The sequence below is a fragment of the Serinus canaria genome, chromosome 2, assembly GCF_022539315.1.
Source record: "Serinus canaria isolate serCan28SL12 chromosome 2, serCan2020, whole genome shotgun sequence".
NCBI lineage: Eukaryota > Metazoa > Chordata > Aves > Passeriformes > Fringillidae > Serinus > Serinus canaria.
In genome coordinates, this window is record NC_066315.1 from 111,639,773 (window position 1) to 111,652,618 (window position 12,846).

Genomic DNA, 12,846 nt, shown 5'->3' on the forward strand with positions numbered 1-12,846 from the left:
TAAGGTAAAAACTAAGGTAAGTTTTGTTTTTCTCATTTTTCCAAAAGATCAAAGAATACTTTAGATTGGAAGTAACCTCTGGAGTCCTACCCTCCTCCTTGAACAGGGCCAATTTCAAAGTTAAACCAGAAGCTTTTCCGCTTAAGTGAAAAAAGATGTAGGATGTAGGACTCAGATTGCCCACCTGCCTAGGTAACCTGCCGTAGTGTTCCACCATTCTTACTATGAAAAACTGTCTTCCGTATTTGCAAACACAAAGCTTCCTTGCTGCCAATTTGTAATGCTCTTTCAGTATGCTTTGCACCTGTGAGGAGAACTGGACTCCTGTCTACCAGGTAAATTCTCCACCCCTTCAGGAATGAAACATTTCCTTGGTGTCTTCCCCCAAGGTAAAAATAGTCACAGGTTTAGTTTCTCTCTTAATTTGTGACTACTAAAAGTAGTTGAATTCTATCAATTTCAACTGACAGCATCCTAGCTGAATAAATGATGGAATTATTTATAGAACAGAATCATGCAGGCTATGCTTAAATTCCTTTGGTATTTTAAGAAAGCAGATCAATAACGTGAGAATTCTTTTTTGAAAGTAACTAGCATGCTTATCAACAAGCATTTTAGTAATTATCTGTATTTAGGAGGACATCAACTTAAGTCACATGATGTGCCTTTTTCAATTTCCTTATTAGTAAAACAGGGAGAATAATACTTACCATTGAGAAGCCTTTTGAGGTCTAAGAATGAAAAGTGATAAAAGTGCGAAGTATTATTAAAATAATATGCCCCTGTCTGAAAAGCATTACATCTAACATGGAAAAGCAACACTGAAAACTGCTGTGAATACAAACATATTTTTCCTTTGGTTTTTCCCTCCCCTTGCAATGTCTCACTAGTCACAGTTATTCTGTATTCTTTGAAATCAATTCTCCTGGTTTAGAGATGGTTTCTTTGCTTTGAAGTACTGACTGAAAATGTCTGTGTAGCAGGGAGATTTCAAAGCAGTTCTGGTATAACACACAGGAAATAGCATGAATCAGACTGTTAAAAGCAGGATATTGATGCTTTCCTATACATTTAAGGGAAAAAAGTTCAAGACTTTATTAGAAGATTAGTATCTGCTAAACTGCAACAATACATTGAATCAAGGAATCATTTGTTGAACGTTAACTTAGTTAAATATATATTCAAAAGCATTCTTTAAATTACATATTTCTCATACTAAAAGATAAGAAAGGGGAAATTGTCACTAAAGTCACCTGATCTTCTATAGGCATTACTAAAATGCCTCCAACTTTCAATAAAATTTTCATGTAGTTTTCATGGTCTTTCTGGACTCCAGCTCCACAGTAAATCCGGTCATACTGATGACTGTCTGAGGCTATTTCCAAACAATTACCAACCACAAAGGCAGGTTCACAGAATTCAAATCTAAAGGGAAGAAAAAAAGAGGGGACACATTTCAAATCAGGATTTTTAAGAAAAGCCAGTCCAGATAAAAACAGAAAAATATATTTTGTATCTTCCCTTTTATCATGAAAAATGATTAGCATACATAATTTAAAAGTTTGTATTAAGACATTACTTTGAAAGTAATCTGTTTTTTTTCGGTCACGTCAGGGACCACTGAAGAAAAACTCTTGCAGTAACAGTTATGTATTATGCAAAACAGAGAAAGCTTCAAAACAACACCTTCCTTACTACAAGCAAGTAGATTCATCTGAAGAAATATTAAGCTATATGGTACAACTGCTACTAAAACAGTATGTTTATCAACAATGAGCAATATCCAGGCTGTTGAATCAACATTGAAAAGTTTCATTTCCTAGTAGCTCCCCTCCATCTTCTATCACTTAGGGTCTATTTAAAGGCTCTTTTTCCTCTGCCTCCCAGTTTTCCACCTTGAGCCCAATCCACTTTTCCCCAAAAAGTAATTCAATGGAAAAGTCTGACATTTTTTGACAACATGCAAAGCAAAAATTAAAAGTTTTTTTTTATCTCAGAAACATCTCATTTTCTTCAGTAAATGGAAATACTACAACTGCATTTTAGTGGGCCAAAATTTATAACACAAGTTGAAAGGACTGTAGGTGTTCGCTGTCACTGCATAAAATACCAAAGGAAAAATGTATCGGGCAGTACTTTATTGCTAAAGCTGCATATATTCACCACAACACTGTTATTTTCTGACATTTTTTAAATCTCTGAAGCATGTTACTGCTTTAGCTGTTAAGACCATAATAAAATCTACCATTTCGTAAAAAAATTCATTGAGCGAATAACTGTACCTCTTCCCCAAGCACTTTATATATAAGAGGAGAGGCTACAAAGTAGCTCATAGAAAGGATTTATGGTTTTCTTTGAAAAAAATATTACATAAAACCTAACACCCTTGTTGTTGCATGAAAAAGTTCATAAACTTCATCTGGCAGTATTAAAGTCCAATGCATCTCAAACAGCATCCAGAAGGAATGAATTTTTCTAGCGACTTCAAATACATGGAGCCATTTTATGAACTTTATGGCTGACTGTCAATGGAAAATATTTTTTCTTTTTGCTCAGCTAGCATTAGCGAATCCCAGTACAATACCTGACAACATTCAAATCAATATTTTTTCAGTTACAGTAAAGTTGGCAGCTTTCACTGCTTAGGGATGAAGCCTGTAAGGCTTGGCTGACTTTCTCATATGGAGCACTGCCATTAACAAATCAAGAAATTGAAATTTTTGCTGGAAGTATATTTTTCTCTCCAAGATGGGATGCATGATCTTGAAAATACTCCAATGCTTCTTTCTTTGACTAGTCCAGACTGACCCCAGACTCTTTTTGCAACTATTGCATGGTTCTCTGTCATGCACTTCTTGTGGTCAACAGTCCGTGTTTTCTCTTCCAAACCCATAGGGAGGGGGGAAAAAAAGAAAAGAAAGCTACAAACAACATTGTCCAATTGAAGACAAAAAAGGCAGATGGAAGTGGTGTAGGGATAAATTGCCTTGTTGCACAAACCGAGAAGGTGAAGCTAGACCGGCCAGAACCGTGGCTGAAATAATTCCAGATTAACACAGAAAGATCTAGAAATACATTAGACAAGGCAGAAATTGAAACCCAAGACACTGACCAATCTGCTGAAGAAGCAAATCTCATTCCGTAAGCACTTGGACTATCATGTTCCTTCCTACATTTTCTACATTCCACATACAGGTCAAACAGGCAGTTTATGCTATAGTTTTCATTTCAGATTGCCTACACTTTAAATCAAGCATTAACATATCAATTCAATTTGAAAGTTTGAGCAAAGTACTTTTGTGGGCTTAAAAATTGAGGAAGGGGGAGGGGGCAGGGAGAGAATGAATATGGTACTTTTCCAAAAGGCAGTTTTAAATCTTGACACAGTCCTTGGTTAGTTGTAGAAAAGTGAAGATGGCCTCCCTGCCTGCCTGCCCACCTCCACGACTTTCACAGCTTCTTACCTTACCAGAATGCTCTTTTAAAACCTACCAAATTTATTACCAGATAATCCTGTTTCCTCTACTAGAAACCACCCTAAAAGCTCATGAATACACTTATCACACCCTCTTAAAACAAGGAGGAACACCAAACTATCCAAGGAATACAAGACACAAAAAAACCCCATGAAACTTTCCCCAGACACAAAATATACATGAGCTGAGGACAAAATTCCACAGTAGTCTTTACTACTAGAAAAAGCTAGTCTTTACTACTAAAAGCTGAAGATAATTTGTCATTTAGCTCTGCAGCTTGCAATCAGAATGGCACAAAGTCCAAATCAAGACATAGAAGCAACTTAATACACTTATAAGAGTAAGATGGGTTAAGCACTAGAGACCAACTCTGTCTACAGGCACTTCAGATTGTCAGGACTGTGCTCCAGACAATAATAATAGCTCCTCCACACTATTAGCAGAGTTTTGTGAAGACACAAAGCTCATGACCACAACAGCTGCTCATTTGTTATTCCATTTACTTCAAAAAATACCTTCTTCCTCCACACAGTTTTTCAGTTAGTTTCAACCCAGTCTGTCAACAGGTTCTTCCTGACAGGCTCATTTCTTGCAGCAAAACTAAACACTTCAGGGACTAGGTTACATGTAACTTCTGAAGACAACCTTTTAAGCCGTGTCTGATGAAAAGTGAGATCTAATCAGCTCACCTGCTGTGCAATGCTCACCCCCAGCTGGCCTGAATTGGTGTGCTAGCTGCTGGTCTGCTGCTAGTTCATAAACTGCCACATAAAATTCCCTATTACCCAGAAAGGTAAAAATAGGTGGTAGAAGCAATGGGAGGAAAAGGTGATAAACTGTCTCTGGTAACAGCAACATGCCTGTTTAAAAGCCAATCCCTCTTCATTTGTGCTTCTCACAAAATTATTCTGAAATAACTGTTTCATATGTTAGGGTACTAACAGTGACTCATACCAGATATACCAGAAATACAAGAAAAGCAGACTGCTTTCCTGCTTAGTAGAGCACCACAGTCTTTTCATGGACTAGCTGAGTTGCAGAACAGTGACTCTTGCCCCTCCACACTCCCATGAAATGTAGAACTCTAGTGATACAGCAAGACTCTTTCCAAGATCTTAAGATGATTTTGATTATATGCACACCTCTGAATCAGAAAGAGCTGATAAAGATATGTACCATTTTCTGGTATTTCCAATCCAGTAATAAGACATGACCTTCGAACACAGACTGAAGTATAATTCTGAAAATTCTTTCTGCTAAGTTGCCTATGTAATTTTTTAAAAAAGTAAAATTTAAGTTGGTTATACTCAGGTATATGAGACCCCATCAATTGATCAGGAAATTATTTAAAACTTAAATACAAAGGTTCTACAAATACAAGGAAGTATCTGGTATTTAAAATATCTACCAGGCACATCACAAGTATGTGATAAGTACATCATCATAAGTAGTCTTACAGTGGGAAAGTAATATCAACCATGTTAGGTCAAGTTCCCTTTTATAACAATCCCCAATTGTTTTAGTGCTAACTGTCACTACATCCAGATAGTTTCTTTTATTCCTATTGCATCTGGGGTATCAATACAGACTGGATACTACACTTCATTCTGTGTTACATGGAGCTATCTTTTATTAATATTGATGAAAATAAAATTGTTTATTGTTCAATAAACAATTATATAATAAAATATATAATATAATATACAATAATAATTGTTTATTATTCAACATGCAGTATTGACAAGCATGTGCTATAATTATCAAGAAGAGCTAGTATTTCACTTAAACATTATGTTTATTTCCAAGCTGAAATGCAACTAACAATTGCCAAATGTTCTTTAATGTTTGCTCACCTCTACCATGTAACCAGGGTGGCTTTATTGAGATTATATTGGTAACATGCAAAAAAACTATTTCACACACCAGACAACAAAAAGAAGGGAAAAAGTGCTGGAGCTATGTGGAAAAGTTTAGTCATTTCAGGTTCTTCAGTTGAATCTGCTATCTTGATTGCAAGAGAACCAACAGCCAAACCCACAGAAATTAAGAGTTCCCATTACAGATAACATGGCAACAGAAAATCTCTGTTTAAATAAACACTTGCCACAAAATAAATTTAAGCACACACATATCACATGTAGCAATGGCCCAAGATAACCAAGCAGTTTCAAGCATGTAAGACTTTTGCATCCAATGGGCATTTCAAGTTCAAGGCAAAGGTACTTTAAAGAAAAAAAAAAAGCAAACCTGTAGAATTTAAAGTGAGTTTTTGCCTTTGCTGTAGAAAGTTAAAAAAATTATCAAGTAATAGATTGTAACTGCCCATGTTTTTAAGTTAGATTCCCTATAGTTTAGTTAGCAACACAGCAAAGTATTACTACTTTAATAAAATAAACAACCATTTAAAACCTTTACAGCAAAGATCTAAGGTAAAGTTTGTTGCTCTTGTATCCATATCCACCAATCTAGTATGTGTGTCATAGCAAAATACTAAATAATGAAGCTGGAGAGTGTAACACTTACCTACCACAGTAACCAGGATTTTTCACAAGGGGATTCACTGATTGGTCCTAATATGACACCCACCCATGAACCCTACCTTTAATTACTTCCAGCACTGAGTATGTACAGGACACTTCTTGGGCCAAGCTCTTCTACCTATATAACCTCCATGAATGCAGGATGTTATGCTGATGTCTTGTGAAGATGAAACTAGGGTGCAAGGAGCTATGGATTGTCTCCTTTTTTGGTGTTTTAAGTGGTAAACATACTTGACTTTTGTAAAAAAAAAAAAAAAAAACAAAACAAGGTCAATAACATTGGAGAAAAATATCAAATAGTTTGAAGGAAAAAAAAACCAAACCTGTCAGCATCCACAGATTTGTATCTGAAGGAAACAGTAAAATATATTATGAGATTTAAAAAAGCAATATGGGGGAACCACTTAAAACTATTTTTTCTACAAGAAGAATGATTTAGTTCTTAAAACTAGCACCACTCCATCTACATTTTACACCTCTCAACTACTACATCCACATCAAAATATCATCTGACAGTACACTTCTGCCTATCCCCATAATTGCTAACCACACTCACATCTCTCAGCTTACTGTTTACAGCCCTTATAGAAAAAAAATCCATGTCAGCATGATTTTACTATGCTTTTTTCCCATCCATACACATTTCCTTTAGATGGTCAACTCAAAGCTCTAAAAAGCCTGAATTCATATGCAGTACCATCAATCTGCTTTAAGTAATTCCCTTCCAATGTGAAATTTATTTAAATGTATTTAAATTTAGGGCACAAAGGACTACCATTCAGCTTTAATAATGTATAAGAAAAGGTTGGCAAATTGTTAACATTTGTCATGTGAACTACCGTGACACTACATTAGAAGAAAGAATTTCACTCAAGTCTTTGTGGGGAAAAAACCCCAAAACAACAACATATCTTAATAAATATTTCAAACAGAATAGACAATTCAGCGTAACAACTCATGGAATTAGCTTTATATCAAACTACCTTTAAACCATCAAAAACATTAATAACCAGTCATTGAAATGAATCTGCCAAATGCATAGAGTCTGAAAATGTGTGATAAAACATTAAACAATTTTCCTTACTGTGATGAGGAAGTAACACTTTTTCCCCATATACTAATACACTTTTGCCCTAGTTCCAATATACTGCTGACCATACTTTCAAAAAATGGGAAATGTGGAAAGAAGAAAACAAAATCTCCACCAGTTTTGGTACATCTGCTGGTGAAGAGAATCAAACCCAAAAACTGGTGTGTAAAGCTACACAACATTTAACCTAGAAAGGTGTGGCTTCTTTGTGCAGTTGCACTAAGAATACAATCTCAGAGCCTCCTTTATATGAAACAACAATTTTCTAAATCAGTACTCTTACTCCAAGCATTCCTAGAACCTAATGTTTAAACACTGATGTATTCACTGAAAGAAACTTTAAAGAAGTTTTCAGATAATTTAGTAATTTATTCAGGTTTCAAAACTTTTCTTCTTTGAAAACAAGAGATGAATAGTCACATGGCTTTATGTGATATAATATGCCACAAGAACATACAACAGATTAATGAAATACTTTTTGATTTCTATTAGTCTCTCTCATTTCATTTGACTGTAAAAGTGCTTTAGAGCTAACACCAGTCAGATATAAAGGTAAACAATTTTTAGAGAGTGTTAATTCTTTTCCTATGAAGTGGGGCAGAATCAGGCCAAGATGGCAAGCTCTTTCCACCTTTTCTCAAGCTTTTTCTCCATTGTTCATTCTATCTTATTTAAGTATTTTTCCAAGCTCTCTGAACTAGTCTTTGGTTCCTGCATAAATTCACATTCATGCATTTCTAGCATGTTTTGCTGAAAAGTTACACCCACCAGTATTGTGGATATCTTTTGCAAGAATACTAGAAATACTAGAAAACAAACAAATTAAAATATTAAATCTTAGAAAACCTCTCATTGTAGACTTCAATTTAAGTCCTTCACATCCAATTACAACAGTAACTTTAATCAGCATTACAGTAACAGCCAAAAGTGATGCTGGCTAAATTTCTATTAAATACTTTTGCCCTGGACATTATTTCTGCTTCCAGGCAATGCTCTAGGGATAGCGGGAAATCTGTATCTCTACCTCACTTACAATTGTCATTTTTCCATCTCTGAATAAAACTGTCTTGCTTCTTAGCTATTTTGTTCATAATTTCTGCTATTTTGATCAGTTTCATTGAGTGGACCAAAGCACATTCTTCAATTACTTCTGAAGTCAATCTTCTTAACGTCAAAGTTCTTAAAAATACTTATGACTCATGATACTCTTCCTTCAACACAGATTTACAAAATTTAACCTTAATATAACTTCATTATATTATATCTAAAATCTGGTAGTAAAATGAAAAGTAATACTGGAGGAATACTTTTCAGCAATTCCACAGAGAATATTAGGAAAAGTGAATGGGCATAAGGAAACAAGAAAAAATTTGTCAGTTCAGTTTATTGTAAAGGCCCTATGATACCCATGGAAAAAGTCTAGAGAAAGATCTGCCTGTTAAGAAAAAACAGAAAAGTATTTTCTTTCTATTTTTACTGAAGCAGAAAATTATTTTATAGGTTGAAAAAGTCGTAATTTCTACTGTGGGTTTTTGTGAAACAACAGCTTTTATAAGAGCCATATTCCAAAAATGTGTATTGTCATCACTTGTTTTAATGTAAGAAAAAATGTAAGTGCTATCAAAACTTGTAGACATAAGATATTTCCAAGGGCAGTGTCTACTATGGGATTTATTTTTTAAAGGTATTTCACTTCTTGTCAGGGCAAGAATACCTATTTTTGTTACTATCAAATACTTGGAAAATGTAGGTTTAGGTCCTTCCCAGGTAAGAGCAGATTCAATTGTCTTTGGAGCCTTCTGGTTTACAAGGTAAAGAACAAGAAGCAGTGTTTCCCTCATACCTCTAAATAAATAAAATGACTGTGTTTCAAGCCCCTATTTTCCGTCCCTTTTTGTTTAACATAACCTCTGGCATCAAAGAATCCCACTGCCTGTGTTTCTCTGATTAGATTAAATTTCAACAAGAATTCACTCACCACTAAAAAAAGCATTATTTACACTATCTGAAATTAAGTTAACAGTAAGATTTAAACTGAGAAAGTCATCAGTAAGTTTTGGAGACAGTTAGCTTTTTCCTGCTTAGATTTTTACTGCAATCACTAGCCAGCTGACTAGCAAGAAGAAGCTCTATTTTTCTTTGTGAGTAAACCAGGGAATCACCTTTCAAATTTAATTTAATTTAAAAAGTGAGCCTTTAGAGTCGTACCAGTAGCCTTACATTTCAATGAAGAAAAACATTCCACTGGAAGATGTTCTTTAATGCCAACACAATCTCCTACAGGACTTCAGGAAGAAGTTTCACCCATAACAGTTATCCCAGAATTAGTACTAGGGTTCTTGTCACTTACCATTGAAGTGGATTCTTTTGATCCTGAGAAGGGTTGGTGATTTTCTTTCACAGCAGGGACTTCACCAGCTTACCCAGGTTTGGGTTTTGATAGGGTGCTAGAAGATGGGCAACCTAGCCTTGCCCTGTGGCTCTCTCTCCAAGCTGGATATTCTAGGTCTAGAAGTTGAATGGGAGCAGAAAAGACAACACATTCCCCTTCAATAAACAGGTGAAGCGGGGCCTGGTACTTGAACATATGTGTTTTAGATAGAGCCTTCTTAAGGAATGATTCTTTTCCCCTTAACTAGCATGCATTCTCTGAAGGCTTAAAGAATGAAAGAGAGCCTTACATGTATTTCAGACACAAAGAATTTTCTTTATACCTAAGATCTTTGTACCTCAACCATCATGATACTTTCAGATGTTTTCAAGAAAGAACTTCTCCTTTGCTTTTACTGACAAACATACATCATCAAGTAAATCAAGGCAGCATTTTATCTTTCGGAATGCACAACTCCACCTCCATTTAGAGAAAAATTGTTTTTATAGATTGGTGGGATATGGATACAGATACAAGTAATTACTGAAATTATTTGAAACAGGTATCTGAGAACTCTTCTTCTGATGAATAATTCCAGAGGCCAAAACTGAGATAAGACCAGCTATCAGAGGCAGACAGCCCTCCCTTTAGGCTGTGTCTCAAATCCTTCTGGACATGCTAATTTTATATACCGTCAGGTTTCTGGTGAAGTACCTTACCTGAATAATAGAAATGTAAACTTATAATTGTACTTCAATAACATTATTATCAGATATCAAAAAAAACCAAGTTAAACTGTATCACACAGCACTGGAACATTCCCCCATACAAATGGCATAAAAGAAATATTCCACCTTGTTTTATTAGGCAAGAACCCACCTAAATCATCATGACCCAGCTCCACACAGAAGTCAGATGCAAAAACAACTACCTATTACTCCAAGCAAAGGAAGAAAGTTACAAAGAGCTTATTTAAGATCCAAGCTGAAGCTTTCCAAGTACCTACCCAAAAGTTCAAAGTTGTGGTTTGTGTTCCAAAAGTAGAATACTTAGAACATTCAAATCAGACTGCAGAACTTAATACACTAAAGAAAGAATCCAGGGAAGTGGCAAAACAAAGCTTAACTGAACTTCCCACTTGTGTAACTCCGTAATAGCCAGGAACACACACATCATAGTCTCTGTGCTCTTTATGTCCCCTGGGTACCTCGTTGGAGGCTGCTGGTCAAGTGAAAGTTATTTTTCACACACACATTCACCAAGACAAGTAACTTCATTCATACCAGTCTGCCATGTAATCTATTTTCAAACAGTGAGGACTCCTGCTTGGAATACACCAGTGTTCAGCAGCAGATACCACACACCTCTTCCCTGGGTGGTCTTTCAGCCAAATACTAAGCTGACCAAAGTAGAAGCTAAGTTGAGATGGTGCAGTCCCATAACTTTGGGTAAAAATCTTTCACTTATAAACGAAGATGCAGGAAAAAGTTACTGAAACAAGAAGCAAAACCAGACTTACTGAGTCAGAAAACACTACTGAGAGTCAGCTTAAAATTCAAGATATGGTATTAATACTTAAAAGTAAAAACAAATACAAAAGAACCCTTACAACAGAAAAAAAAGCCCATTCATCATCTTCATGAACTACATTAAAATACAGAATATTTACAAAGAAAGCAATCAGCCAGAATCAGATATGCAAACAACTTGGGAATTTTTCCCCCAAAACACAAAATGCAACCTGACAACCATTACTGTATCAGTTAAACTGCAGCTATTACAGGCAGATTACTATCAAAAAGCACTTTGATAGAAGTATAATTTCTGTTGTGTTCGTGAGGTGAGTCGTTTTCTTTGAAACACATACAACGCTGACATTTACTCACATCATGTTTAACAAATTTCTTTCGTCTCAAGTTCTTGCACGTTTTGAAGTTAACCAATCCCCGCAGTGTTCTGCTATTCATTTACTTAACTATCCTAATCGAATTTTGTTTCAATAATGACAACTTCATTGCTATCCCAATTTCCTTTAATTTCTGTACATAAACCTATCCTCTGATTGGTAAGACATTTCAATCAAAACCAGCTTTTGTATGTCTTGTACAGACACCTACAGTAATGCACAAGTATAGGTATGTGCCAGGATTCATTAGCGAGCAGGTACATCTAACTTACCAGAGCCATTAATGCAGTATTACTAGTGATCACAAATTACCATATTTCACAAACATTTTTTTAAGACACAAACTGCATCATAAAGCTGCTCACTGAATCAATTTTTATTTGTTCTAGCTTGTGTTATAGATTAACCTCAGCCAACATAAATGCTTGTATTAAAACTAAGACAATAGTAATGAAAGATTTGCATGTTCTCCTGTATGATTTTTATTTATATTACTGGGCTAACACAATACTAAAATAATGTACCCAGTATCAGAATTACAAAATTTACTTCAGATACAGGTAACACAAGGATGATACTCTTCTCTTACTCAGGAGCATGAAGAGAGAGGCTTGTGGTCAGACACGTGTTCCTGAAGTTTGGGGTATGGGAAAAAGTGGACTGAGCTCCAGCCAACATAAACGTGAATGTGGCAGTCATAAAGCACATTACACAGGTAAAAGGATAGCAAAAATTTTCTGTGCTGCCTACAGGGGAAGAAATAGATGTAGAATGTGCAATTTTTAGGTTACTCCTACAATTCAAAAGATCTTCTGCACTTCCAGAAGTTACCTTATATTTCCGTTTGGAGAATTTATTGCCTGCAAGGAAAGAAATCTTTACAAAGAACAGCCCTAGCCAGAACCTTGCTTTCCTTTCAACAGAGGCAGAGACTCCCAATACTCTTACAGGCCAACTTAAAATAATAAAAAAATTGCTCAGTACATAGAAGCAATAAGGTTCAAAGCCCTCGAATCCAGAGTTACGCCCTGAAGTAAAAATTAGTAGTGCTATAAGCATAGATGAATACCCTGAAATCCATCTCTTCGGGAAGTAAGCATGAAGGCAATCAGAAAAATTACTCATGTCAAGATCAATATGGGTAGATTAGAAAGAAAGTTAATACTGCACAGAGAGATGATATAAAACTACATAAAAACTGATTTAATGGATAAAAATTGCTCTATACATGCAAAGACACCCACATATCACATCACCCTCCTAAATGCATATATGCATGTACATACACATACACACATGTACCGGTGTATGTATACACATCGCCAAAATGCAGAGAAATCCACTTTGCTATGCACTGCACAGCAGAAATACTCCCATACTTCCAAAGAGTGTTTTCTTAAGCCTCAACTTACCTCATGAAGTAGAGCCACAAACTGGAAGTTTTAGGTTTTGATTCTGTGATG

The 12,846-nt window shown here is 35.5% G+C and overlaps 1 protein-coding gene across 3 annotated transcripts in view; it reads right to left on the reverse strand.

Moving 5' to 3' along the window:
- The window catches only part of PCMTD1 (protein-L-isoaspartate (D-aspartate) O-methyltransferase domain containing 1), a 40,708-nt gene that overhangs the window by 5,913 nt on the left and 21,949 nt on the right, over window positions 1-12,846 (reverse strand). For 2 of the 3 annotated variants that reach the window (XM_030229843.2, XM_018910039.3), the window contains exon 4: window positions 1,254-1,425. In XM_030229843.2, coding sequence (XP_030085703.1) covers window positions 1,254-1,425 — 172 coding nt within the window. Of the gene's footprint in view, window positions 1-1,253; window positions 1,426-9,456; window positions 9,615-12,846 lie in introns of those variants that run through there. The other variant, XM_050970665.1, reaches the window with a different exon arrangement.